This window comes from Echeneis naucrates, chromosome 14 (assembly GCF_900963305.1).
Source record: "Echeneis naucrates chromosome 14, fEcheNa1.1, whole genome shotgun sequence".
NCBI classification, from domain to species: Eukaryota; Metazoa; Chordata; class Actinopteri; order Carangiformes; family Echeneidae; genus Echeneis; species Echeneis naucrates.
The window spans coordinates 260079-285174 of record NC_042524.1 but is presented as its reverse complement, the minus strand read 5'-3'; the positions used below and the strand labels follow the sequence as shown (position 1 = coordinate 285174).

Sequence of the window (25096 nt, the reverse complement as noted above, 5' to 3'; positions counted from 1 at the left end):
TGTCAATAAAGTCTTCATTTCAAAGTGTCATGGCGGCCACCGGGCTGCACAACCGGAGCTGGTTTCCAGCGTTAGCTGTGGGAGTTTCTCTGCTCAAAAGTCTCTTCATCGGCGCTTAGTGAGTGAAAACAACAACAACGATGAAGATGATGACGAAGTCCACGCGGTTAATTTTGCTCTTTAGCATCCAGCTAACAGCAACATGACAGAAACCGTCTTCTTCGGTTCAACATGAACGGGGATGTTTCTGTGTGTTGTTGTTTGGCGTAAAGACACCGTTTGTGTTTTTGTTGGTCGTTGTATTTTGTGTCTGTTACATTAACATTTACTCGATGTGTCTGTGGCTTCCTGGTTGTGCGGTGGAGCCTCCAGGTGGCGCTCTCTCAAGCAGAGCTTCTTTAGTGAAATGAACCGGAAATTAATTAAAATTCAGTTTGTCGGCAGCTGCTGTCAAACATTTTATCTCTTTTGACCAAAACTCTGAGAAAAATCATCTGAGTTTAAGAATTATTAATTCATCTTCTAAAACAGATTCACTGGAGAAGCAGTCAGATCATAACAGTGTCCATTATGATGGTATAAGGTGTTTAATTTCAGGTTAAAGATAAGGATAAATCATATGAATGAGTCCTGATGAAATTATTCATGAACCTGATCAGAACTTGTAATAGAGTTTGTGTTGAAATTGCACTTTTTTGTGTGGAGTTTGGTTTAGATTCTGCTTGCATTAACATTTCACGTGTTAATCTGCTGCTGTGTTTGTCTCAGTCATTCCACAGACTTCGAGGTTCACAGGAACTGGTTGGCCGTCACCTACAGTCTGCCTGTATCCAGGTGGTACCATGAGGTCAGTGTGAGGGTCCAGTTCTACCTTCAGGACCGGACTGAAACAGAGACGAGAACCAAAGATAGAAATTAGGCCTTGTGATGATATTGCAGAGAAAATCAGGAATGTTCTGTAGAAACCTCCTGACAATGTTTTCCCACCCTTGCAGAACACGTCTGAGTGGACGCTGGACTATCCACCGCTGTTCGCCTGGTTTGAGTTCGGCCTGTCACAGGTAGCTCAGCACTTCGATGGGAACATGCTGCTAGTGGAGAACCTGAACTACTCCAGCCCATCCACGGTGCTGTTCCAGAGGCTGTCAGTCATCATCACTGACTTGGTCTTCATGTATGCTACCAGAGAGTGAGTCCGACCAGAGAACGTCTAACCTTATCCTGTGAGTTGGTCCGGTTCTTGGACCCTGACGATCCATGTCAGGAAGGACAAGCTCAATCCTGATTGGGTCTGTCCTCTTCCAGGTGCTGCAGATGCGTTCAGGACCAGAAAGGTTCTCAAGACATCCTAAACCAGCCGCCCTTCATCCTCGCTGTTCTGCTGCTCTGGAACTTCGGCCTCCTCATTGTCGACCGTATCCTTCAGCTGCTGTCGGAGAGAGAGAGTGTGTGTTCGTGTCAGACCGACCGTGATATGGATCCTTTAACCTTCTCTGTCAGACATTCATTTCCAGTATAACGGCTTCCTGTTTGGTTTCCTGCTGCTGTCAGTGGCCAAACACCTGCAGGTCTGATTAAAGACTGAACCCAAAAGTCTGCAACCAACAAATTCCAACATGTCTACTTCAGTAATGTTGTGATGAACTTGTATGGAAGACTCTTGTCATCAGGTTTCAGTTGATCATCTCGTTCACTGTTAGCTTCATCCACATTTCTAATGTCAGCTGATCACCTGGCCGATGAAGCTCCGTGAGGAGACAATGAGTTACATCTTTAATATTGAAAACAAAATGTGGCCCTGAATGCCTCACAGTCTCCTCAATCATTGACAGTTTGACAAACAACAATTTTTTTTATTTTTTTTTAAAGCTTCTTGTGTAGTCTCACTTTGCTGTTTTGTGTGACAGTCTCAGCACCTGCAGGGGGCGCTTCTGTTCTCTATCCTGCTCAACCTGAAACACATCTACCTGTATGTGGCCCCCGCCTACGGAGTCTACCTGCTGAGGAGCTACTGCTTCACTCAGGACCACACAGGTAACACACACACACACACAGACACAGACAGAGAGGGACAGACACACAGATCTGGTTGTGTCTCCTTTCAGACGGCTCCATCAGGTGGTCTAGTTTCAGTTTGGTCCGACTGCTGGCTCTGGGTGGCATCGTGGCATCCGTGTGTGCACTGTCGTTCGGGCCTTTCATCATCATGGTGAGCGTCACCAGCTAGTCCTGATTCTTAAACCAGCAGCATCCAGAGTCCAGACTCATAGCTGTGTGTTTTTCAGGGCCAGCTCCCCCAGGTCCTGTCCCGTCTCTTCCCCTTTAAGAGGGGCCTCTGTCATGCCTACTGGGCCCCCAATGTCTGGGCGCTGTACAACGTGCTGGACAAAGGCCTGGCGACGCTTGGTGAGTCTCCACCTCCTTGTGAACACAACTGATCTTTTATCTTGTTGGGATGTGTGTGTAGCATAAGATACCCCCCTCCATCCCCCTCAAAAAGAGGTGGGGCTTCAGCCTCAGTAACATGGAGTCTGTTTCTTGTTCAGGAGTCCGCCTGAAACTGCTGGAGGAGGCGGAGCTTCCCCGAAGTGCCATGACGGGTGGGCTGGTCCAGGAGTTCCAGCATTCAGTCCTGCCCTCGGTGACCCCCCCCAATCACGCTCATCTGCACTCTGCTGTCCATCCTGGTGAGTCTGATTCCAGCACGCCAACGTCCTGAAGACAACTTCCTGTCAGGCTCAGCTACAGCTGATGTCATATGATACCACTTTCTCTTACAGCCAGCGGTGGCATCTATCTGGCGGCGTCCTCGTGGCGCCCGTGGTTTCCTACGGTGCCTTCTTCTGTGTGCTCTAGGCTCTTTCCTGTTCGGCTGGCACGTCCATGAGAAGGCCATACTGATAGCCATCCTGCCTCTGAGGTCAGCCATGACAGTATGACATCACATGATGTTATGTTTCATTAAATGTTCAGTTTCTGCACTAGCAGATGGCACCACACAGTTTGTGGCCTCTGATTGGTCCCAGTCTCAGCCAATAGGGGGAGAGAGGAGCAGTTATAAGAGGAACATGTGGACTGATGCCTCAGTTTCTTTGCAGCTTCCTGGCTGTGGAGAGCAGAGAGGATGCTGGGATCTTTCTGGTGCTGACCACCACAGGTCATTACTCCCTGTTTCCACTTCTCTTCACACCCCCAGGTAAACCCTGCCCTCTTTGGCTAAGCCACGCTCCTTCCCATAAAGGTCTCCTGCCAAACATCCACCCTCACCTTTTGTCTCCATGTTTGTCAGAGTTTCTCATCAAAGTGGTTCTGATGCTGCTGTTTACCATCTACTCTGTCACCGCTCTGAGGAAACTCCACAGGTAAACACAAAAATAAACAGCTGCAGACATTTGGAGGTCCATACTTTGAAGTCAGCCTGTAGTCATTAGTTTACTCTGTCCTCAGTGGTCCGGGATCTTTGCTCAGGCCCCTGGAGGTCATGTACCTGCTCGGCTTGGTTAGTGTGGCTATCGCCTGTGAGGTCGTCTTCCCTCTGTCACCGTGGCAACAGAAGCTGCCATTCCTCCCCCTGCTGGTCACCTCTGTGTACTGCTCAGTGGGTGTCTGTTACTCCTTCCTGCATCTGTACATCACCCTGCTGAGGCAGCATAAGAAGCCCAAGCAGCCGTGAGACGCCGTTCTGCACCTGAGAGGTCAGAGGTTACTTGTCTTGCAGGTAAACTCCTTAGCAGTGCATTCTGGGAGAGACTCCAGCTTTCTATTGCCCAAATGATGCAAGTTGCAATATTTTTTTTTTTTTCTTTATTTTGAAATGTTTAACCTGGAACAGGTGGAGTGTGTCATGAGGCGGGAACTCTGGCCACCACAAGTGACATCAATGTCCGGGGGGGGTAGTGGGGCTTGTGGGTGTGCGTGCGCGCGCGTGCGTGTTGTGTGTGAACAAACTGAACTACGTTGACCAAAACTGAGACTAATGTTTTTTGTTTTCATTTGTTTATTTTCAAATTTAAAAAATGTTGGAGTCATTTTTGTGTTTGTGATGATCTTTCCTATGACGGAGTAAAGTTTCTCCACAAACTGAATAAAACACTGAAACAGGATTTGGGTTTTTTGAACTGGACCCTGAAGGACAATGAGCAGGTTCTGTCCACTTCAGACCGTTCTGGTTGTTTACAGCAAGATAATACATAAAACGTGATCATCATCGTGCTGAATCAGTCAGAACGGAACCCAACAGAAAATCCTCCAATTTTTCAAGGTCCATGTTTCAGCTTTGCCAGTCTTTTATTTTGGAGGGCTGATATCAAGAAGATATAAATGTGCTTTTAAGAGCCAGAAAATATCTGTGTAGTTTCCTCTCTCTGACTCTCTGGAGCTCCACAAATACATCCAGAATTTTGCAATCACACTTTGTGTTGTTGTGAATTTAAGTTTCCTTCTTTTTCTTTCTATTTTTTATTTTAAATAAAAAAAAAATCTTTTTATATTCTCTCGTGTTTATTTTAGAAAGAAGCTGGACTGGATTTCATTGCACTGTTGGTATAATGTCAAAGTCCATTCATTTACACAACAAAGCCACACCCCAGGCCCCGCCCACATTAAGCCACCATCCAACTTTGATGGTGTACCTGAAATCTGTATTTTTATTGGACCAGTTAGAAAACAGAAATTTCATTGTGGATCCAGGTGGGTGGGGCTGGGGGTGTGGCCCTGTGGTGAGATCACAAAGTTCCAGTTCTGACAGCTGATTTGAAACCTCATTGAAAGATGCAGGTTATTTAAAAACTTTATTGATAAGGCAGCAAACACTGGATTGGTTATGATGTCACCGTTTTCACAGTAAAAGTCTCTATTGCACAATAAGAACTGTGACTCTACCTGCAGCTTTAAGGACAAAATGGCCTCCACTCAGTTCCTCCTCTACAGACGAGCCCCAACAGTCATCCTGTTTGTCTCTCATCATGTATAAAAGTAAAAAGGTTCAAAACACTTCACTCAACCAGACGTGTCCTCCAATTTCAAAATAAGAGCCCAGTCACACAGACTAACACTGACGAAATAAAATGAGCTGAATATTCACATGAAGCTACAACGCTGAACGTTTCTGAAGCTACAAAGATGTGACCTGAAATGAAAACCTGAAATCATTCAAAATAAAAGGTTTGATTCTCTTAAGACCAGGAAGAGTTTCAAATTTTAGTCCGGGTTCAGGTTGGCTTTAGGTTTATTTTCAGACATCACCATGTGATATTTCATATTCTAGACGTGTCCTGGTCTGGTGCCAGAGCCGGATTTGAGGATTCCTGTGGAGGCAGAAATAGAAATAGGAGTGGCTGATTCTCTGAGTGTTTCTAAATTTCATTTGAATGTTGTTTAGATGTTTGAGTCTGTTTCTGGTTTAAAGTCTTCAGACCTCCGTCCTGCTCCTTCACATTAAAAGCCTAATCTGCCCTGTGACGATGGTGGTAAGGATTTTACAGCGTTAAGAGGATCAGCAGCTTCACAGAAAACACTGGACAATTTCCCAGCATGCTCTGCTCAGCACCTCACTGTGGGACTACAAAATGTTTCCAAATGTCAAATTGGCAGATCAGATCAGAAAATGAGTGTAAATGTTTTTGATCTTAAGTCTTGACATCTCAGTTTGAGGCTGAGACCTTCAAAAACCCAGACTTCCTTTTGCGTTTCAAAATAAAGTTCTTTGGTTTGACCTGTGCAGTGAAGGACAGATTAGCTGAACTCTGCAGACCATCAGAGTCCATGATCAGCCTGATACAGTTTGTCTCCTGCAGCCAAACAGCAGCAGGAGACATTGGGGGGTTTCTGTTTCAGTCAGTCTCTGTGGTCCTGGATCGAGGTCTCATCCTGCCCGGCCCTCTACGATAATGATTAACACGGGCGTCAGGTCCATCAGGGTCTTCAGCATCTCCATGATGTCATCATGGTCTTTGGCTCCTTCAATGAACTCCTCAAGGGTCATCTCACCTTAGGTCAAAGGTCAAAGGAGGGTCCAAGGTGAGTTGGCTTTCTATTATGTTATTCCACTACAGCTCCAGTTCTACTCTGGTCCTGGTCTGAGGGGTCAGGTTTGGGGTTTTTCTCTATACCTTCTCCTTTCACGTCGATCCTCTCAAAGATGAGCGAGACGATCTCCTCAGGGTCGATGTCCCGATTCCGTGTGATGTCCTGTATGGCCTGTTGGGGGAGACAAGCAGAAAAAACGGTTACGTCAGTCTAAACACTGGACCTGCCTGGATCAGGACCTTCAACACTGAACCGGACTGGGAGAAAATGTCGCAGGATCATTGTCCTTCTCTGGAACATCAAATTATTATTTTCTTGCAGCAGCTGACATACTCGGACCCTAGACCCCACACCCTGGACTTCAGGACCCTCAGACTGGTGTGACATCCCAATTCCAGTTCACCTGCTTGAGCTCATTCAGCAGATTAACACTTGTGTAATTTCAGTGCTAATCCAGATCCAGCTCCGCTGAGTCAGTCAGAGAGCAGGAGATGCACCGTACGCCAGGTGAAGGACGCAGGTTTAGAGTACCAGGTTCAGGTCTTGTGTGGATCTCAGATTAGGACACCAAATTGAAATGCTTTCGCTGCTTGTGTCTGGACTAAACTCATGGGGGCCGATCAGACCAGCAGGACCGGACACCAGAAACCTGCTGGTGCTGTCAACCCAGACCATCCAACGTCCAAGAGGCCGGCCACACCTGAAGAATTGGACATATCCAGGATCTGGACCATGATGTGTGCGTGTTGTGCTCCTCACAGAGAAAATGGTCTCCAGCTCCTCCTTGTCGATCTTCCCGTTCCCGTCCTGGTCGAATAGTTTGAAGTACCACTTCAGCTTCTGGTTGATCTCTCCCTTCAGCAGCAGGCTGATGGCAGCAATGTACTCCACAAAGTCAATGTAGCCATCCTACAAATAGAAGGAGACATGAGACCAGGACCAGCATCTCATTGTAAATGAGGACCAAAGACATTTACATCGGAGGTGATTAGTACCCTGCAGCACGTTACCATGACAAAAAACTGAAACGGTATGTGATCCTGTGAACGTCCAGTCATCCTTGAGCTTTCAGGATGTCCTCACGGAACTTCATCATCTCACAATCTGAATCCAATTAGCTCACAACCAACACACAACAGGGCTGATAGCTCTGCATGCTAATGCTAAAAGCCAATTAGTGAGACAGCCAATTCAGTCTGTCCTGGTTCTCTGAGGTAAAGGTGGACGTGAAAAGTCCAAATGCTCTGAAGGTAGAACTCCAAGTGGTCTTTGATAATATAGGTCCAGGTTTTAGATCAGTTCTCTGTCCTCAGAGGAACCCTCACAGTCTGGATTCAGAACTGGAACCTTAAAACCAGCTGGCAGGACTTCTGGGACACTGTGATGCCACAACAGATCAATAACTGATCCCAAGCTCCACCCACCTGGACCCAGCACCCAACGTCTGACTATTATAACTGAGATTTGGTGTATTTTTATAGGATCTCACCGAGGTGGATGGGGCAAAAAAATCTTCCACCTGCAGGTGGAAACCCCCCCCATTGTCCCTAACCCATGAGCTGTCACTGTTACATGCATACTTTTAAAGACAGGTTTTGTTGCACTATTATTAGTACTTACTGTTACTGAATGAGAGCATGCGTATGAAGGATGATGATGATGATGTTACATCATCCTGTAAAATCCTGTTTTGGCCACAATGGAAATAAAGTCAATTCAGTTCCATCAGAAAAAAGATCTTTTAAATGTCTAGTTGGACCTTTAATATTTTGCTGAAGCTCCACTTCCTGCTGTGTAAACATGCAGATAAAAATGATAAACTTCACAATATTGTCCCTCTGGGATGTAGATGAAATGCTGATACAGTCCAGAGTCCTGAACCAGGTCCAGGTGTCCAAGTCAGGTGAGTTTGAGATTTGAAGTGAAGGTTGATGATGCTCCGTCATCATTTAACCCAAACTACACCTGGACCTGGACAACCCCCCTCCCAGAGGTTTCTAATTGTTCCTGCTTATCAATGGATGAATACCTTTAGATCTATAGCTCACAGACAGGACAGGACCAGATGGTGGTCAGTCTAGTTCTGGTCCAGTGAAAGCAGTTCAACAGAAAACAACAAATGTAGCTTTTTTCTTTAAAATGCTGCGCTACTAAATGATGCATTTTGAAAACCCATGAGTGTTTGGTTGTGAGACGCACCCCGTCCATGTCGAAGGTGAGGAAGACCTGGTCCACGTAGCTGTTGGCGTTCTCATTCATTCCCTTCAGGCCCAGAATGGCCTTCAGCTCGAACAGCGTGATGAGGCCAGACGGCGACTCACGCATAAACTTGTTGTACCAGTGATGCATGTCCTCGGCCAAGATGTCGTCCAGGTTCGAGCCGTGGTTTCCCATCAGAGACAGACGGAGGCTTGATTTAAAGACAGGATGGAGACCGGAGCAGAACAGTAGTCTGCCTTTGAGCCTCGGGGAGGGGTGACAGTCCTTGGCTCGGCCCCTTGGGAACGTTAAATATCCACGGCGTTGGCGGCAAGGCCAACAGGCTGCAGCAGCGGGAGACTGCAACCGGCCAGCATCCAGACCTGAATGACTCTGCAGCCAGAGACCGAACCTCAGGACTCTAACCCTCTTAGGTCTGGCAGGAAGAGTCAAGGGCACACCTAAAATAACTTCCTAATGGGATCAGGCCGGAGGCAAGAACCACCTGGGGCAGCGCCAAGAGGCTTTACCTGCCAATGATGGCTGAGGGACCCGGGCCAGACCTGAAACAGGTGGGTTATGTAAGAGATTCACCTGGACCTCCCAGGTCCAGTGCACAGATTCCACCATGTGACGCCCACACAGGACATTTCCAGTGGAGGAGGACCTGGTGTTCCAGAGATGAACTAGTATGGACTGGTCTTGGACCTGACTGAGGACCAGGTCAAATGATCTGGTCTGGGCTCAGAGATGAAGCTCCCAACACTATTTAATTTCAAGTCATACTCAAAAATGGAGGGTCTCAGTTTATGACCTTTGACCTCCTGCATTCAGCGACAGTCTCTAATTGGCTGATCATGAGCCAGTTAAACCAGAATCTCAACTGCAGAGGATTCTGGGAAATTACTGTAAGTCTGACCCATTTCCAAAGGAAAAGTAATGATCCTGAATAAAAAGTCTAGGATGGAGACTGAGAGAAGGACTCATGTCCTGAGGGGTTTCTATGCTCTGCAGGTCTGAGTCTTGATCTGTTTTATTTGTAGAATCGCTGATCAGAGATAATCCAGACTGAGGCGTCACTGCAGCAGCAGCCAGGACCTGGATCAGGCCTGAGACTGAGACCTGGCAGCTGTGGAAGAAAATACTTTCATTCTGAAAACAAAACTATAAATTAAAAAGCAGAAAAAGAACATTTAGCAAAAATGTGGATTTTTATTTCAGCTGTAGACTTTAAGGCGCAAAGAACATTTCCAGTTTTTCAAAAGAAACTGAGGATTCAGGTTTCCATCCGACCAGGTGGAGAAGGTTCATGGAGGTCCAGGGACCCGTTCAACGTTAAACCAGGACCAGATTCTGGGCCTCAGCCTGTTATTGATGTGGACGCTGAACATCTTGTTACACGACTGGAGAGGTCAGCGCTTTAAATAAACACAAAAAACCACACATCTTCATCATCATCATCTTCTTTAGTCACAGCTTTGAAGGCACAAACAGCCAGAAAACAGGAAGAAGACATTATTTTGAAGGTTTAAAGGTCCACGCAGTCTGATAGCAGTGACTAATTCTTTGTGACATCACAAAGTTCCAGACATCCTGATTGCTGGTTTTAAGGCTCAGTTTAAACTTTGAGACTGCGTGAACCTTTAACATCAGAGGAGTTCGCTGACAGGAACAGGAAATACTGACTAACACCTGCTGATTTTTCAAATTAAAAGCCAACAGAAATCACTGAAAGGCTTTTAAAATGAAAGTTTGAGTGATAATAAGGTAATTGAATGCGTCATGATTGCAGAGTGTGATGTGTTCAGGAGCAGCGGAGAAGGTCACTTCTCTTCTTCTTCTTCTCTCTGGTTTCTCTCCTCCTCCTCCTTCTCCTGTCCTCCTGATGAAGATCGTCCTCCCTCGTCCTCCTTCTCCTGTCCTCCTGATGAAGATCGTCCTCCCTCGTCCTCCTCCCCAGTTTTGGGCTGATCTTCTCCAGGACACACACAAGTGTTTGTTTTGTCTGTCGTCAATTTGTCACTTTTTCCTTCCTTTTCGAAAACTTCCTCCCTCTCTCCTCCCCCTCCTCCTCCTCTTGTTGTTGTTGTTGTTTTGTTTATGACATCACCGGAAACACCAGCCCCGTCCCCACTGCTGGACTTCCTGTGGCGGCGGGACGGAGGGCGTCGGCGAATGGAATGACGAGCTCGGCTCTGGAGAAGAACCAATCAGAGCAGAGACGGACAGGTGAGGTTTAGGTGCATCACGCGACTTTGGAGCGTACCACAGACATATAGAGAGTAGACATCGGCCGCCATCTTGAGCCAGCAACAGAAGAAATGAGAAAGATGCCGGAGTGCTGTGCAGCATGTTTCTGTTCCAATCGGAGGACCATCGAAAACAGTAAGATTGTACTTTTGAGAATGGAATATTTTACTGCTCTGTATTTATGGACACCAGCAAAATCGTAGCTGGTAGCTCAGATTACACTACGTGGGGCGGGTGACCGGTCCAAGATGGCGGTGATGCAGTGTCTACTGACCCGGCCCTTTAAATCCGTCTGACCTTGTTCATGCTGAGCAGGATGGAGCCATCGGCGGGAGCGTCTTCAAAGGAGGCGGGGCCTTCCTCTTCAGAGACTGGACAGGCTGTAACCCCGCTGGTGGGCGTCACTGTCAATGGGGTGGTTACTGTGGTTACTGTGGCAGAGCTTGGCGAGCTGGGGGTGAAGGCGAAAGGCAGCAGCCCGAAGCCCGGACTCTTTGGAGAAGACACCTGCCCTGAGGGGGGGTGGGAGAGAGAGGCCTGCATGGAGAGAGAGAGGGCAGAGTGATGTCAGAGTGATGTCAGAGTGATGTCAGAGTGATATCAGCTTTCATTCCACCTGGACTCACCTGAAGCTTTTCGATCAGAGCAGAGTTCCTCTTGGTTTTGACAGGTGAGGTGACGCCTGGAGACAGCTGAGACTGAGACACACACACACACACACACACACACACACACACATATGTGGAACTGTCATATGCTGGGAATACAGACTTCTGATCAACATATGTTCTGAGCATGCTCAGGAGGATCAGCCCTCATGAGCCTCGCCAGCAGAAAGCTCCTGGAATCGACGGTCTCCCACTGGACTTCTATAAGGCCTTCTGGTCTGAGCTGGGACCAGACATGCTGCAGGTGTTCCAGGAGAGCCTGAGGACTGGACTGCTACCTCAGAGCTGCAGGAGAGCTGTCATCACCCTGCTCCCCAAAAAGGGTGACCTGCAGGACCTGAGGAACTGGAGGCCGGTCTCCTTACTGTGTGGGGACTATAAAGTCCTGGCCAAAGCTCTGGCCCGGAGGCTCAGAGAGGTGATGGCCGAGGTCGTTCATGTGGACCAGAGTTACTGTGTGCCCGGCAGGACCATAAGTGACAACGTCACTTTAATTCGGCATGTTTTGGAGCTCTCCGGCTCATTGGACATGGACACTGGCCTTATTTCCATAGACCAGGAGAAGGCTTTTGACCGGGATGAACACAAGTACCTCTGGCAGACGTTAGCTGCTTTTGGGTTCAACCAGGGTTTCATGGCCTCACTGTACAGTGACATTGCAAGCGTTTTAAAAATCAACGGTGGGCTGAGTGATCCGTTAAGTGTCCAGAGGGGGGTCAGGCAGGGCTGCCCCCTGTCTGGCATGTTATACTCACTGCTGCACAAGCTGAGAGCTGACCTGAGTGGAGTGCAGTTTCCTGGTTGTAATGTTCCTTTCAAACTGTCTGCTTACGCAGATGATCTTATTGTCCTTGTTAACTCCAAAAATGACATTGATGTTCTTGTAAATAATATAAAACATTTTGGTTTTATCTCCTCAGCCAGAGTTAACTGGGAGACGGGTGAGGCTGTCATGGTGGTGGACAGGCTGAGGGATCGGCTCAGGCTGCCTAGAGGGTTAGTGTGGAAAACTGGGGGGCTGAAATATCTGGGAGTGTTTTTAGGTGATGAAACTTTTTTAAAGAAAAACTGGGACATTGTTTTAGAAAGGGTCAAAGGTCGACTAACAAAGTGGAAGTGGATTTTACCTAAACTGTCTTTTAGAGGGTGTGTTCCCATCGTAAATAATCTTGTGTCTGCTCTGTGGCACCGGCTCTCCTGTGTTGATCCTCCAGCCTTTCTCCTGTCACAGGTTCAGCATGTCTTAATAGATTTTTTCTGGGACGTGTTGCACTGGGTTCCTCAGGGGGTTTTGTTTTTATCTAAGGAGGAGGTGGGACAAGGCCTGGTCCTGGTCCGCCACCTTCCGGCTGCAGTTCATCCAGAGACTGGCCTGTTTAATCCTGCAGCGGTGTGGCAGTTTGGGACTGGATCTTCCTCTGTTCCTCATGAACTCCAACCAGGTTGGAACATCATCCCTGCCACCCTTCTACAGGAGTGTTTTCTCTGTATGGACTCTCCTGAGGAAACAGAGACTGGAACAGGCCAGTTCGCTGTCATGGCTCCTCAGGGAACCTGTGCTGTTTGGAGGCCCACTGGACTGTCCTGTCTGGGGGGGCCTCACCCTATCCAGGAGGCTTAACGCCGCAGGAGTCTCCACGCTGGGGCAGGTGGTGGAGCTGGCTGGACCTCGGCTCGAGGACCCTGGTAAACAGGCTGCTCAGCTGGGACTGAGGTCTGTGCGGGTTGTTGGTCAGCTGTTGGGGCACTGGAAGTCACAGATGACCGGGCATCAGCGCTCTCTGCTGACTGACTTCCACAACGGTACACTGCTGCCGGATGGCTCTGACCCTTTTCCTGCCCTCAAACTGCTCCCAGATTTTAAAGACTGCTCTGGACCTCTGCTGGAAGATGCTGACTCTGGAGGGGTTTCTATGGAGGGCACCTCAGGAAAGTCCTTCTACAAGATGATGGTAAAGACTTTGAACCGCAGGACACTGAATGGCCGCAGCAATGCCCCCTGGAGGACTTACATGGACCTGGGTCCCAGTGTGAAGCCGGCCTGGAGGTTTTTATTCAAACCTCCTCTGACAAAGAGAGTTGGGGACCTGCAGTGGAGGATCCTCCATGGGACTTTAGCTGTGAACTCTTTTATATCTGTAGTCAACAGGTTGGTGCAGGAGAGCTGTCCCTTCTGCAGCAACAGAGAGACCGTCTTCCACTGTTTTTATGAATGTGCATGACTCAGACCTCCATTGGGACTGCTGGGGCAACCTTTTAGTAAATATGGAGAAGTTTTTACAGTACAGGTTTTTATCGTTGTTTTTAAATACACGCGCCCACAGAAAGACAAATGTCGACTTTTACACTTTCTGTTAGGACAGGCCAAGATGGCGGTTTATGTGAGTCGAAAGAGAAAAATAGACGAGGGGCTGAACGTTGATGTGATTCCTTTTTTTAAGTGTATGATAAAATCTCTCTCTCACTCACTCACTCACTCACTCACTCACTCACCTCCTGGTTGTCTCCCTGTGCCATGTGGAGCCGCAGTGAGTTCGGAGGTCGTCTCCTGACCGGTTTATTCTGATAAACAAACAACATGATTGAACAAAAGTCCATATTTCAGATTAAAGGTGTGTGTTCAGCCACTGAACTCACTGCTTCTTGTCCAGCAGCACCATGGGGACCAGAGTCCGTAAATATTCCAGCGAGTTTGGCCACAGAGTGTCGGGAAGGAGCCTCCTTCTGAGGAAGAAAGAAAGGATATTAAGGTGAATACAAAAAACACAGAGTGAAATACAGACATGTGCTGGGGTCCAGATCCAGAACTACAGCTGGTGGCTCCAAGGTCACTTCCTTTCTGTGACACTGTTGTGACCATATTAGGAAGGAGACGTGAGTGATGCCATTAGACAGTCAGAGGCGACATGTCTCACCTGTCTGTGATTGACGGAGGGACCAGGTCCTCTGTCACAGTCACACACAGACAGCTGTTGATGTGTGGTTGACCTGGTTGTGTGTCACATTGTCGACATTCAACAGATAATGAAATCACATAGTTGGGACACACACATACTTGCACTCCTATCTTTGCGAGGACCATCCTTACCACACACACATTCTTTTTTCCAGTGTTTGGTGGACCTCTGCAGACAGAAAGTGATTAAAAACAACCGTTACACCACTTCCTCTTTGTGTGAGTGTGTGTATGAGTGTGTGCGTTCAGGCTCACAGTTCTTTCAGCTTTTAAGATTTAATATGATCATCACCTCACTGTGATGATGATGAAGGTTTGAAGGTCCATTCAGGTGACCTGTGACCTGTAGTAACTTCCAGTGAGTGGACACACACACCCAACATGAACTTCACACATTTAAAGTGTTTGTGTGTCGTGTTTCATGTGTGCGATCATTTTATCTGTGGGGACAAACACGTGATGTGTTTTAGTGTTGTTGAAAGCTCCAATGTCCGGATTCAGATCTTCTGATCAATCTCACCCAATAAGTCTGAACTTTGACTGTGTGCGTTCATGGGCAGGAAAAATATAGAAATGAACCACATATTAAAATAAAACCAAGAGAAAATACAATGTTCTGACCAGGAAACTGAAGAGCTGACATTCTTTAACGATTGAAAAAAGAAGTGACTACACAACTACACAAAAAGACACACAAAGTGAAGTTAGAAGAGTTTTACCTCCATCCTGCTCTTCGTCTGAGACTTTGTTTATGACGAGAGAGAGAGAGAGAGAGAGAGAGAGAGAGAGAGAGAGAGAGAGAGAGAGAGAGCTGCAGGTTAAATATAGAACCAGATTCAGGACTGAAAATGTGACAGAGAGAGGAGGGGTCATGTTCAGTCACATGATGATCATTTCTCTCCTTCTGTTTCCTGTTCATTCTTTAACACTTAGGTTTCTTTAATTAGCAGCTGATTGTATGTGAAATCATCAGATGATTTTTTTACTACATCATCATAACATTGATGTCCATCAACAGCAGGTGTGGGATGATGGCGATGATGATGAATGGATGGATGATCAAATCAAATCAGATTTATTTGTATAGCGCCAAGTCATAACCAAGTTACATCAAGGCACTTTACATACAGAGCAGGTCTGGACCAAGCTCTTTATAAAATTATTTAAAGAGATCCAACAGATCCCCGATGAGCAAGAAAAACTTCCTTTAAGAGGCAGAAACCTCGAGCAGAACCAGGATGGGGGGGAGCAGCCTCGACCGGTTGGAGAGAGAGAGAGAGAGAGAGAGAGAGAGAGCGAGGCATGGGGGGTGTAGTGTAGGGTGAGAATGAGAGAGAGGGAGAGGGAGGGAGAGAGAGGGAGGGAGAGAGAGAGGGAGAGGGAGGGAGAGAGAGAGAGAGAGAGAGGGAGGGAGAGGGAGAGAGAGGGAGAGGGAGGGAGAGAGAGGGGGAGAGGGAGGGAGGGAGGGAGAGAGAGGGAGAGGGAGAGGGAGGGAGAGAGAGGGAGAGAGAGAGAGAGGGAGAGGGAGGGAGAGAGAGGGGGAGAGGGAGGGAGGGAGGGAGAGAGAGAGAGAGAGGGAGGAGAGGGAGAGAGAGGGAGAGAGAGGGAGAGAGAGGGGGAGGAGAGAGAGAGAGAAGGAGAGAGGGAGAGGGAGGGAGAGAGAAGCTCAGTCCTTCCCCCAGCAGCCTCGGCCTACAGCAGCATAGCTAAAGATGATGATGTTGATGGATGGATGGATGGATGGATGGATGGATGATGGTGGTGGATGGATGGATGATGATGATGATGATGATGGATGGATGGATGATGATGATGGATGATGATGAGGATGGATGGATGGATGATGATGATGGATGGATGGATGGATGATGATGGTGGATGGATGGATGGATGGATGGATGATGGTGGTGGATGGATGGATGGATGGATGGATGGATGATGATTATGATGATGGATGGATGGATGGATGGATGGATGATGATGGTGGATGGATGGATGGATGATGATGATGGATGGATGGATGGATGATGATGATGGATGGATGGATGGATGATGATGGTGGATGGATGGATGGATGATGATAATGAGGATGGATGGATGGATGGATGATGATGATGATGATGATGGATGGATGGATGGATGATGATGATGATGATGATGATGATGATGATGATGATGATGATGGATGGATGGATGGATGATGATGGTGGATGGATGGATGGATGATGATAATGAGGATGGATGGATGGATGATGATGATGATGATGATGGATGGATGGATGGATGGATGATGATGATGATGATGATGATGATGATGATGATGATGATGGATGGATGGATGGATGGATGGATGGATGGATGATGATGATGGATGAACAGATATCATGACTCCTGATTGTTTCAGCCTCCATCTGTAGACCGTGATGCACTGCATGTGTTTTGTAATGAAACATGGCACCTTAAACACCTCAGAAACTGTTCAAAGTTGTGCCACCCGAGAGACCAAAATTTCATCTTTAATTTCTCCTTTTGTGCTTCTTCACTTCTGCTTTGGAGCTGAAACGTTTGGTTGCTTCAGAAGTTTGTGCTGAATTTCAGACTCTGACGAGATCAAACAGAGGATTTCACTTTCAGGAGAAAAAGGAAGGTCGTGAATATTAAAGTGATGAACTCTTCCTCTCCTCTCAGTTTGTCTCTGACCAATCAGAAGCAGCGGTTTGTCTGCTGAGTGGTTACACAGGAAGCGTCTGTTGGGGAGGAGTCAACCACAAGGAGAAACACTGCATTATGAAAGAGGAAACCTTATAAGGTGAATTTAACGCCACAGGAAATGTGACATTTCACAACATCACATCCTGCATCAGTCAAACATCAGCTGAGTATTAACTCACGCCTGACTCCTGACCCGGGTCCTGACTGGATGTTCCTCCTCACCTGCTCTTTACTTCCACCTGCAGGTTAAACTGGAAAATTTCATGACAAGTCAGTGAATGCACCAGTCTCAGCACAACATAAAAACATGAATCTTTTAAATGCTTTTTAAAGATGCGTTCAAATAAACTTACTTTCTTTCATCAAACAGTAAATATCAAATTACGATGTTGCTTTAAAGCAACAAAACTCAGCCTTTTTTATTATTTCGACAGATGTTTAAAAACTAAAATGTGACAAAAAGAAAAATCTGCTCAAATCTTTGTTTATTGCTGCTTTTACATTTTTAATTAACTTTACTGGCACCATTGGACAGGATTTCTGGGTAATGGAGTCCTCACCCAGCAACTCTGACAGCTGAAGTCTTCTGATAAACTGTGACTGTCATTTTTGTTCAGTCAATAAAGTTAAGTTGATTTAAACTCCAACGTGTTAAATATTGAACACTCAACAGACGTCAGACAAAACTGCAGCACTGAACAAAATTCTTTTTATGACTCTTTCTGAACTCTGATGATTGACAGGTTCCAGAGATTCCACCTGATTCTAAGCCTGACCACATATTCAATGTCAGACTAAATTGGAAGCAATCACAAAGAGTCCAGAGCAGGTCAGACCCCCACCTCAGCTCCACCTTGTCCTCTGAACAAAACCTATTGGCCTGTCTGATCCTGAGAGCATCCTTGTCAGACGCCTCAACCAGCTCAGCTGATGCTATCAAATGACGTCCAATCAGAACTTGTTTCTGCTGCAGGAATTAAACCTGTGACCGACTGATCACAAACAGACACACACACAGATCCATAGAAAGAGAGTTTCTGAGTTCAGTAGGTGAATATTTTCTTCTCTGCTCATCAGAGAAGATCAAACTATTTCTTTGGGAGCGCTGAATAAAAGTAGATGAATAGAAAAACAGTTTCATGACGATAACGATTAAAGTCTCAGATTGAATCAGAGACAGTGTCGTCCCTGTTTCTTCTTGAAGATCTTATTGAAGGCGTTTCTCCTGCGGCTGCCTGACGACTCAGCTTCCTCGCCTCCTTTCTCCCCTTCCAGGTTCCTCCTCGTTGGGATCTGGAGGCCTGTCCCCCGACCGCCGCCAAGCGAGCTGGACCGGGGTGAAGACAAAAGGATGGCAGGACCGTCGGTGGTGTCCGATGTGATGCAAAGGGAGCGGGTGGAACAGGAGGCGGTGAGCACCTCTGGACTGCTCCTCAGCTCCCCGAGGCTGGAGCTCTTCTCTAGGCCTCCACCTCCTCCTGTGGGCCCGGAGCACTGACCCTCCAAGGGGTGGGGCCTGGATCTCAGGGGGAGGGGCTTAGAGCTGTAAAGGTCTTGTGATTCGGCATGAGAGAGAGATGGGGAGGAGTCAGAGTCCGACCAGTTCAAAATGTCGCTGACAAGGAAGGAGAGATTGACATTAGCAAGACAACAGACCTCAATGCTAACGTCAGTGAACTAGCAACAATGCTAATGTCAGCTTTTTCAGTTTCCATGTCAGCATATAATGCTCCACACATGCTCATTCAGCCTGTTAGCATGCTAATGTTTGTCAATTAGCATAGAAGAAAATGTGTGGGTTTTTTTTTACCTCCATATGAATTGATAATAAATGGAGTCATGCGACTGGGAGGAGGGCGATGGGAGGATGTTCAACATTCAGGATTGAAAATGAAGCAGTTATAGAGAAGCTGGAGAAGACAGAGAGTGACTAAGATGACCATGAATCTATGTTTCTTCAGAAAAGCTTTTTTAAAAAGAATTGAAAGAAAGCGCTTTGTTTGGTTCCTGTTTAGTTGTTTCTGTTAGTGTGTCAGTATCTCTGGAAATATGTGGGGGAAGATACCCAAAGCTGTCGGAGCTACTGCGCCGCTGCTGGCTCGTCACAGTCCCACCTAAAGGCGGGAAGCCAGATGGTGCCTCCAGAGAGCGGAAATAGGAAGACTGAAAGAGCAGAGCAGAAATGTGGGTGGTGCCCTCACCGTAGCAGGAAGAGGAAGAGCTGGTGGGAGGAGCAAAAAAAGAAAGGACAGGGGAAGGAGGAGGGGAGGCAGGGCCAATGGACGGGTGAGACAGGGAAGAGGACAGAGAGGGGGGGGGCACTGGGAGGAATTCCAGTTGGCCAATAGAGCGGCTGCGATTCTGGCGGGCGTGGCCGCTGGGTGGGCGGGTTTGTGTGGACGAACCATGCCCTTCGACCTGAGCTAAGTCCCGCCCTTCAACCAACCTCTGAGAGCTGAATGCCAGAGCGGGGTCTCCCATCCTTTGTCGCAGGGGCATCAGACTCTGAGCTGCGCGACAGAACACAGGAATATGACTGAGATAGTACATTTATTTTGTAAGTCAGAAACAGGAAAACATGGTAAAAGGAGGTGTTAAAGGTTTAAAGGTCAACAGCACAAACAAGAGAATGTTTAACGGTGATGCTGCAGTGGTGTGGACCAATCAGAGAGGGGGAGGCAGAGAAAGAGAGGGGCCAACCGGAGCGTTTCCATGGTAACTGGGTGTCTGCGATGCCACTTAGGGGCCAAAGGTCGCTCATTCGCCGGTCCATTTGCCACGCTGCATCTGGAGGAAATCACGAGAGATACACCAAGAAAGGATGACCAATCAGAGGAGGGGGGCGGAGACAACGGGAGGGCCACAGGTGAGCTCCTCTGTCCTCAGTGACATAAACCCACACAAACAAGACGGGACTATTTTCAGCAGCGGATTAACACACAGCTGGTTCTGGAGTGAATCAGCAGAACACATCAGACTCACACTGCAGCGTCCCTGGAGACAGGATGTCCTCGTCCATGTCGTCCAGGTCATCAGAGAGAAGGAGGCCATGTGGGGTCGGAGGTCGCAGACCAAGGAAGGACGGGTCCAGATTGAGGGCAGCAGCCAGCGCTCCCAGACCCGGATTATTGACCACACAGAACCCGGTCAGGGACTCGATCTGCTGCCAGCGGTGGAGCTTCTCCCTCAGAGCCGTGGTCACCTCAGCCAAGGCCTGTCTGGGGGGGGGGGTTAGAATCTGCAAGAGCCTTCAAACTCAAACTCTTTAAACTGCGGGGGCCAAAGGGCAAAGGTCACTCACTTAGCAGACAGGATCTTATGGTCAATATCATCCAGCGAAGAGCTGTGAGCCACATGGAAGGTCCCAAACAGAGAACTCCTCTTCTTCTTGATCTTCTCTGCCTGAAACATCATCATCATCATCATCATCACCATCTCTTTCATCTTCATTGTTGCTGTAGTATCTTAGTTTGGTAGTGCTGTATTAATTATGTACCTGGCGTGCACTTGTGTACTTGTTGTGTACTTGTTGTGTAGTTGTAGTTGTCTCACCCCCTCCCTGGCCTGCAGCAGTTGTCGCTCTGCATTCTGTTTCTTGTTGTTGTAATACTGAACTTCGACTTCATGCGTCAGCTGCAGCCATTTCTGCAGAGCCTCCGGTGGCGCCCAGTGAGCCTGCGACTCCAGCTCCCTCTCCGCTTTCTTCAAAGCCATACGGACCTGCAATGCATTCACACACACACACACACACACAGACAGTTCCAGGATATCAGACATCAGATGGTTAAATGTGTCGCAGCTGAACGCCACCATCCACCTGCTCCAGCTCCTCCTCTGCGTATTTCTGCCGGCTCCTCTCGGTCTCCGCCCCCTCTCTGAGATCTCGCAGCCGCTGAGCTTCCTCTTTGGCCGAGTCGATCTCAAGCCTAAGCTCCTCCTCCACCTTGACCTTCTCCACCTGGACGCAGCGCTGCTCCTCCTGAGCCTGCTGCAGCCTGCGTCCAATCACAGAGCAGAAGGTCACAGGTGAGTTTGCCCAAAAAGGAAGACAAGACCGGAAACATTTCAAAACTCTGAGTCCAATCAGCTGGGGCTGAGCTGTGCCTTAGTAACTGCTCCATCTCAGCTTACTGCTTTTTGAAGATCAATCTCACAGCCAATGAATGTTGGTGCCGGCAGAGGGAGCTGTGACACCATCTGTGTGTGTGTGTCCTATTTTTAGAGCTGAGGTAAAACACACACAGGCTGAGGATTAAATGAAGGAACTGGTATTAACGTTCAATTCATCCCAACGGACCTTCTGTGTTTGCATACTCCTGTGTGTAACTGTGTGTGTCCGTGTGTGTCCTTCAACATAAACACCTGTTTGAATGGAATTTACAGTCTCTGAACGCAGCAGCTATACAACACTGTCATACTGTAGTGTGGTAACCATGGAAACATAGTGGTGAGTAGAATACATGTGGTAATACGGTAACCATGGTAGCAGGACAAGTACTGCAGTCAGTATGAAACACTGTGTTACTGTGTGTGTGTGAGCTGCTGGCTACTCTTTGCCCATATAAGGACCTTAGACAGGGCACTTCTGCAAACACACACACACACACACACACACACACACACACTGACAGTAGATGAGTTATTTCCTTCTTGTCTGTTTATCAGTTCAGTGCTGAGCGACCAGGAGCAGAACTACCCAGACCAGGTCCAGGAGTCTCAGGGCAGGACTCACTTCTCCTGCAGGTCCAGCAGACTCTGCTCGGCCCTCTGAAGACCCTCCAGGTCCTTCATCAGCTTCCCCAGGTCGTCTCTGGACCTCCTGGTCTGGATGTAGGCAAACCAGCAACCCCCCAAAGCCATGAGGAGTGACAAGACCAGAACCAGGTCCTTCCAGCGGTTCTGGCGACCTCCAGACACACAGACAGACAGACATAGTTGCTTATATTTAAAGCTGAAGTGGTTTCAAACCAAAATGGGTCATCACACACACACCTGGTGGTCCAAACAGCACGATGTCCAGAGCTTTGAGCTGCAGCTTCTGTGAATGACTTCTATCTGAGATTTTGAGGACCGACAGCATCAGAGTGGTGTTCTTCACCGCCAGCCTACCCGGGGGGGTGGGTAATTAGAGGAGAGGGGGTAGTCAGAGCAGGGTGTATTGAGAAGGCGCAGACTTCAGGACTACAGGAAGTGGGAACTCAGAAACACTATCGAATCTCTGACACTGAGTGTTCAGCGACCCTCTGACATCAGGAACTTCATTGTGACAGCAAAACTGTTCAACATTTGATTATCAATCAGTTGTGACTGAGAAAGGCAACAGATTATTAATTATTGATGTCTGTTACCTTGGTAACGACCTGCCATTCAACTGCAGCTTCCTGAAGGTGTCTGAATACTGAGGGAGCTCCACGCTGATGAGCAGCCAGTTGACAACCTGCTGCACTGTCCAGTTATACACTGACACACACACAGACACACACACACACACACTCAGCAGCTGTTCCGTCGTCTCAGTCTGGGCTTTTTCCTAAAAATAAACTTTGTCCTGTTTGTAGTTTCATCTCAGGAACAAATGAAGCAGGACATTTTTCCATCCTTTCATTCGGCCCTCTTTTTCTTTCCCGTCCTGCCTGTTCTGGTTTATTTTCTTTGTTCTTTAAACAGATTGTTTAAAACAACACAAACATCAAATGTGTGGTTTTCTGACTAAAGTCTGGTCCAGTTCAGGTGTGAAGGTTGTTTACAGAGTAAACAGATAAATAACTAGGTGGACTCACCTTCAGAGCTCTTCCAGGAGGTCCACATGTCCTCCACGCTGATGTGCAGGTCGGCTCGATGGAAGCTGCTGTGTTTGGCTTTGGGGTCGTGATACTTCAGGTCCTCCCTGAGGAACTGTGGGGAGTGAGGGGTTACTAACATGATTATTCACCATCTGAGTGAAGCTTTTTCTGTGTATTTCACGTTCTGTCTCACCTCATCCGTCTCGGTCGTGTCCACTGTCCCATCTGCGTCGTCGTCCATCAGTCTGTGGATGCTGCAGATCGCCTCGAAACTCAGCAGGGAGTTCTCATCCTGACAGAGCTGCTGGTCGATGTCGCACAGATCTATGACAGAGGACAGAAACCAGGAGACGGAGCTCAGTGTTTTCTCAGTCTTCTCAGCTCTTGTTGTCTTTTGTTAGAACCCCCCGTTTGCAGCTAGCATCCATGACCAACCATGAGGCCACATGGCTGGTTGTCATGACGATGGAGCGCAGCCGGAGCTTCCTGGCTATATTAGGTCATTTCAACCTCAAAGTTTCTGCCTGAACGAACTCAGACCTGGTCCCTGTCCATCCATAATCCGGGGTCGGGCCGTGGAGATCATAGCTGCAGGGGGGACACAGTGCAAAACACACCCTGCTTCAGTATCTACAACAGACTGGGAGGTTCTGGGGGCTGAAGAGGGCCCCCAGAGGGCCCTCAGGTCAGTCAGAGGAAAACCAGGTGAGATCCGTCTTTAGTTCCAGCAGCTGTTGTGACAGAAATACGCAGATAATAGAATTAAAGGGGGGGGGGTCATTCTGAACACGACACCAACGACACCAGACTTCACTACGCATCAGGCACCTCATGCAGCAGATAAACATCAGGGAGAGGGACTGTCTGTCAGCCGGATCTGGTCACCTTAAAGAACCCCCTCTCTCCTTAGTTAGCTAACTGGTTGTGGAGCTGTACTTTACTATGCTGATAGAAACACCTGAACACAGCAGGCCACTTCCACTTCCTGCTCATCATGCAGCTGAGTGGGTGGAGCCAATAGCTCCTCCTCTCTCAAAGAAAGATGAGTGCGTTTCTGTCAGCACACTTCCTGTGACATCGTCAATGTGTCATCACCAGGAACCGGTGACGAGAAGCTAACAGCTGATTGTCACACTATAACTACCGGTCACCGACACACACACACACACAGGAGGCATCTCTACCTGAGGCTGTGTTGGCAGCTGCATGATGGTGTGGGTGCTCATGGGGGGCGTGGTCACTTCTGTCCAATCCGCTGTCAGCTTCGACACACACACTTAATGTGCACACACACATCAGCAAGGCACACACATACTCCATGTCTGAGGACAGAGAGGGACATCCATTCAGTCAGAATTAAAATAAGGTTTGTATTTCAAACATCTTACCATATTAAAAGTCCACAAATTCACTCATCTACTCTTTTATTTTGGAGGGCGGATTTCCATACACTTGTGGTTTTGGGAACCAAAATAATCTCAGTGTGGTTAAATGTCTCCTATGGGGAGCTCCAGGTACAACAGGGGTCGCAGAGGGCGGGGCCTGCTTTGTTGTGACATCACAAAGTCTCAGACGTCCTGTTGGCTGGTCTTAGGGTTCAGTTTCTTAATCCAGACTGTGAGGGGTTCTCGGTGGACTGAGGCCTATGAGACTTTAACTGGGCCTGGTTTAGAGTCAAAGACCACATGGAGGTCTACCTTTAGAGCTTTTGGACCTTTAATATCTGCGTGTGCAGTCACTTTTAACGCCAGTTTGAATACACTTGAAAAAACAATCCAAGAACAAAGTGAACCTCGTTGACTGATGACTGTAACATACGAATGGATGTACCATTCAAACATCTGAACCATGTTCTGGGCCAGGACCAGAACCAGGACTGTGCTGTTGGATTCAGTCAGGCTGTTTTTCTTCTTCTTGCTCAAAATCAGGGTCAACCCCAATTCAAAGAGAGAACCAGAAGAAACAGACGCTCATGAACGCCACACGGACACTTTGATACTCTCTTTGATGCGTTCACGAACCCTGCAAATTTCACGGTAATGAGATTAATAAGAACTTTTATCAAAGTGAACGACCTTTAAAAAAAGTCGCTGACGTCACCCGGAGAGATAGATAATGTATTGATCAGTGTCTCGTCATCACAACCTCGTGCACCATTTAATCTACTTCCCGTGAACTCCGAACCGTGGGTTGTGGTCCTATGGACTGGTTGGAGGTCAGAGGTCACACAGCTGCTCGGGTTCACACCAACATCAAACAAACTTCACCAAAAACCCACCGGAAGCAGAAACAACGCGCCACAGCGTGACGTCACAGACTGATTAATGTCGTCACCTACCGAAGCAGCAGCTGCTCCTTTAATCCATCGATCCGTTCTGATCAGCCGCCGCTCCGTTCGAGGAGATGAGCGGTCTGTGATCCTGAGACCTGATCCGGGACCAGGACCAGGCGGGTCCGCCTGTGCTGCGTTCAGGAATCCGCGAAAAAACAGACATCACACG

At 47.8% G+C, this 25096-nt stretch overlaps 4 protein-coding genes across 10 annotated transcripts; 1 reads left to right on the top strand and 3 right to left on the bottom strand.

The window, feature by feature from the left end:
* Nucleotides 1–4487, top strand: alg8 (ALG8 alpha-1,3-glucosyltransferase). Its single transcript, XM_029518694.1, is given in 14 exon segments — nucleotides 1–118; nucleotides 769–847; nucleotides 996–1189; nucleotides 1306–1415; nucleotides 1501–1568; nucleotides 1908–2034; nucleotides 2106–2209; nucleotides 2286–2406; nucleotides 2547–2647; nucleotides 2649–2687; nucleotides 2781–2920; nucleotides 3099–3196; nucleotides 3290–3362; nucleotides 3448–4487. Coding segments are annotated over 14 exon segments (1569 nt in total). The 5' UTR covers nucleotides 1–29; the 3' UTR covers nucleotides 3674–4487.
* Nucleotides 4488–5863: 1376 nt separating this feature from the next.
* guca1d (guanylate cyclase activator 1d) lies at nucleotides 5864–8421 on the bottom strand. The gene is made up of 4 exons (XM_029519688.1): nucleotides 8227–8421; nucleotides 6787–6936; nucleotides 6111–6198; nucleotides 5864–5988 (listed from the first exon to the last, which is right to left on the bottom strand). The coding sequence occupies exons 1-4, from the start codon at nucleotides 8419–8421 to the stop codon at nucleotides 5864–5866; spliced, it is 558 nt and encodes a 185-aa protein (XP_029375548.1).
* Nucleotides 8422–9418: 997 nt separating this feature from the next.
* On the bottom strand, nucleotides 9419–15220 carry dub (duboraya). 3 transcript variants are annotated; one of them, XM_029518695.1, is made up of 6 exons: nucleotides 14820–15220; nucleotides 13782–13868; nucleotides 13638–13706; nucleotides 11103–11174; nucleotides 10774–11013; nucleotides 9419–10421 (listed from the first exon to the last, which is right to left on the bottom strand). In XM_029518695.1, exons 1-6 carry the CDS (start codon nucleotides 14823–14825, stop codon nucleotides 10050–10052), a joined length of 846 nt encoding a protein of 281 aa, XP_029374555.1. In that variant the 5' UTR covers nucleotides 14826–15220; the 3' UTR covers nucleotides 9419–10049. The 3 variants fall into 3 exon arrangements, with proteins under 3 accessions (XP_029374555.1, XP_029374557.1, XP_029374556.1); XM_029518697.1 differs by lacking the exon at nucleotides 14820–15220 and adding an exon at nucleotides 14060–14813; XM_029518696.1 differs by lacking the exon at nucleotides 14820–15220 and adding an exon at nucleotides 14393–14813 and having other exon boundaries at nucleotides 13782–14269.
* A 1986-nt stretch (nucleotides 15221–17206) lies between these two features.
* Nucleotides 17207–25071, bottom strand: stim1b (stromal interaction molecule 1b). 5 transcript variants are annotated; one of them, XM_029519977.1, is made up of 14 exons: nucleotides 24934–25071; nucleotides 23780–23917; nucleotides 22789–22919; nucleotides 22593–22707; nucleotides 22161–22272; nucleotides 21805–21917; nucleotides 21545–21719; nucleotides 20630–20807; nucleotides 20365–20532; nucleotides 20114–20214; nucleotides 19795–20030; nucleotides 19513–19599; nucleotides 19259–19322; nucleotides 17208–18427 (listed from the first exon to the last, which is right to left on the bottom strand). In XM_029519977.1, exons 2-14 carry the CDS (start codon nucleotides 23913–23915, stop codon nucleotides 17983–17985), a joined length of 2061 nt encoding a protein of 686 aa, XP_029375837.1. In that variant the 5' UTR covers nucleotides 23916–23917; nucleotides 24934–25071; the 3' UTR covers nucleotides 17208–17982. The 5 variants fall into 5 exon arrangements, 4 of the variants coding, with proteins under 4 accessions (XP_029375838.1, XP_029375837.1, XP_029375839.1 ...); XM_029519980.1 differs by having other exon boundaries at nucleotides 18212–18365; XM_029519978.1 differs by lacking the exon at nucleotides 19513–19599 and having other exon boundaries at nucleotides 17207–18427.
* Nucleotides 25072–25096: the final 25 nt, after the last annotated feature.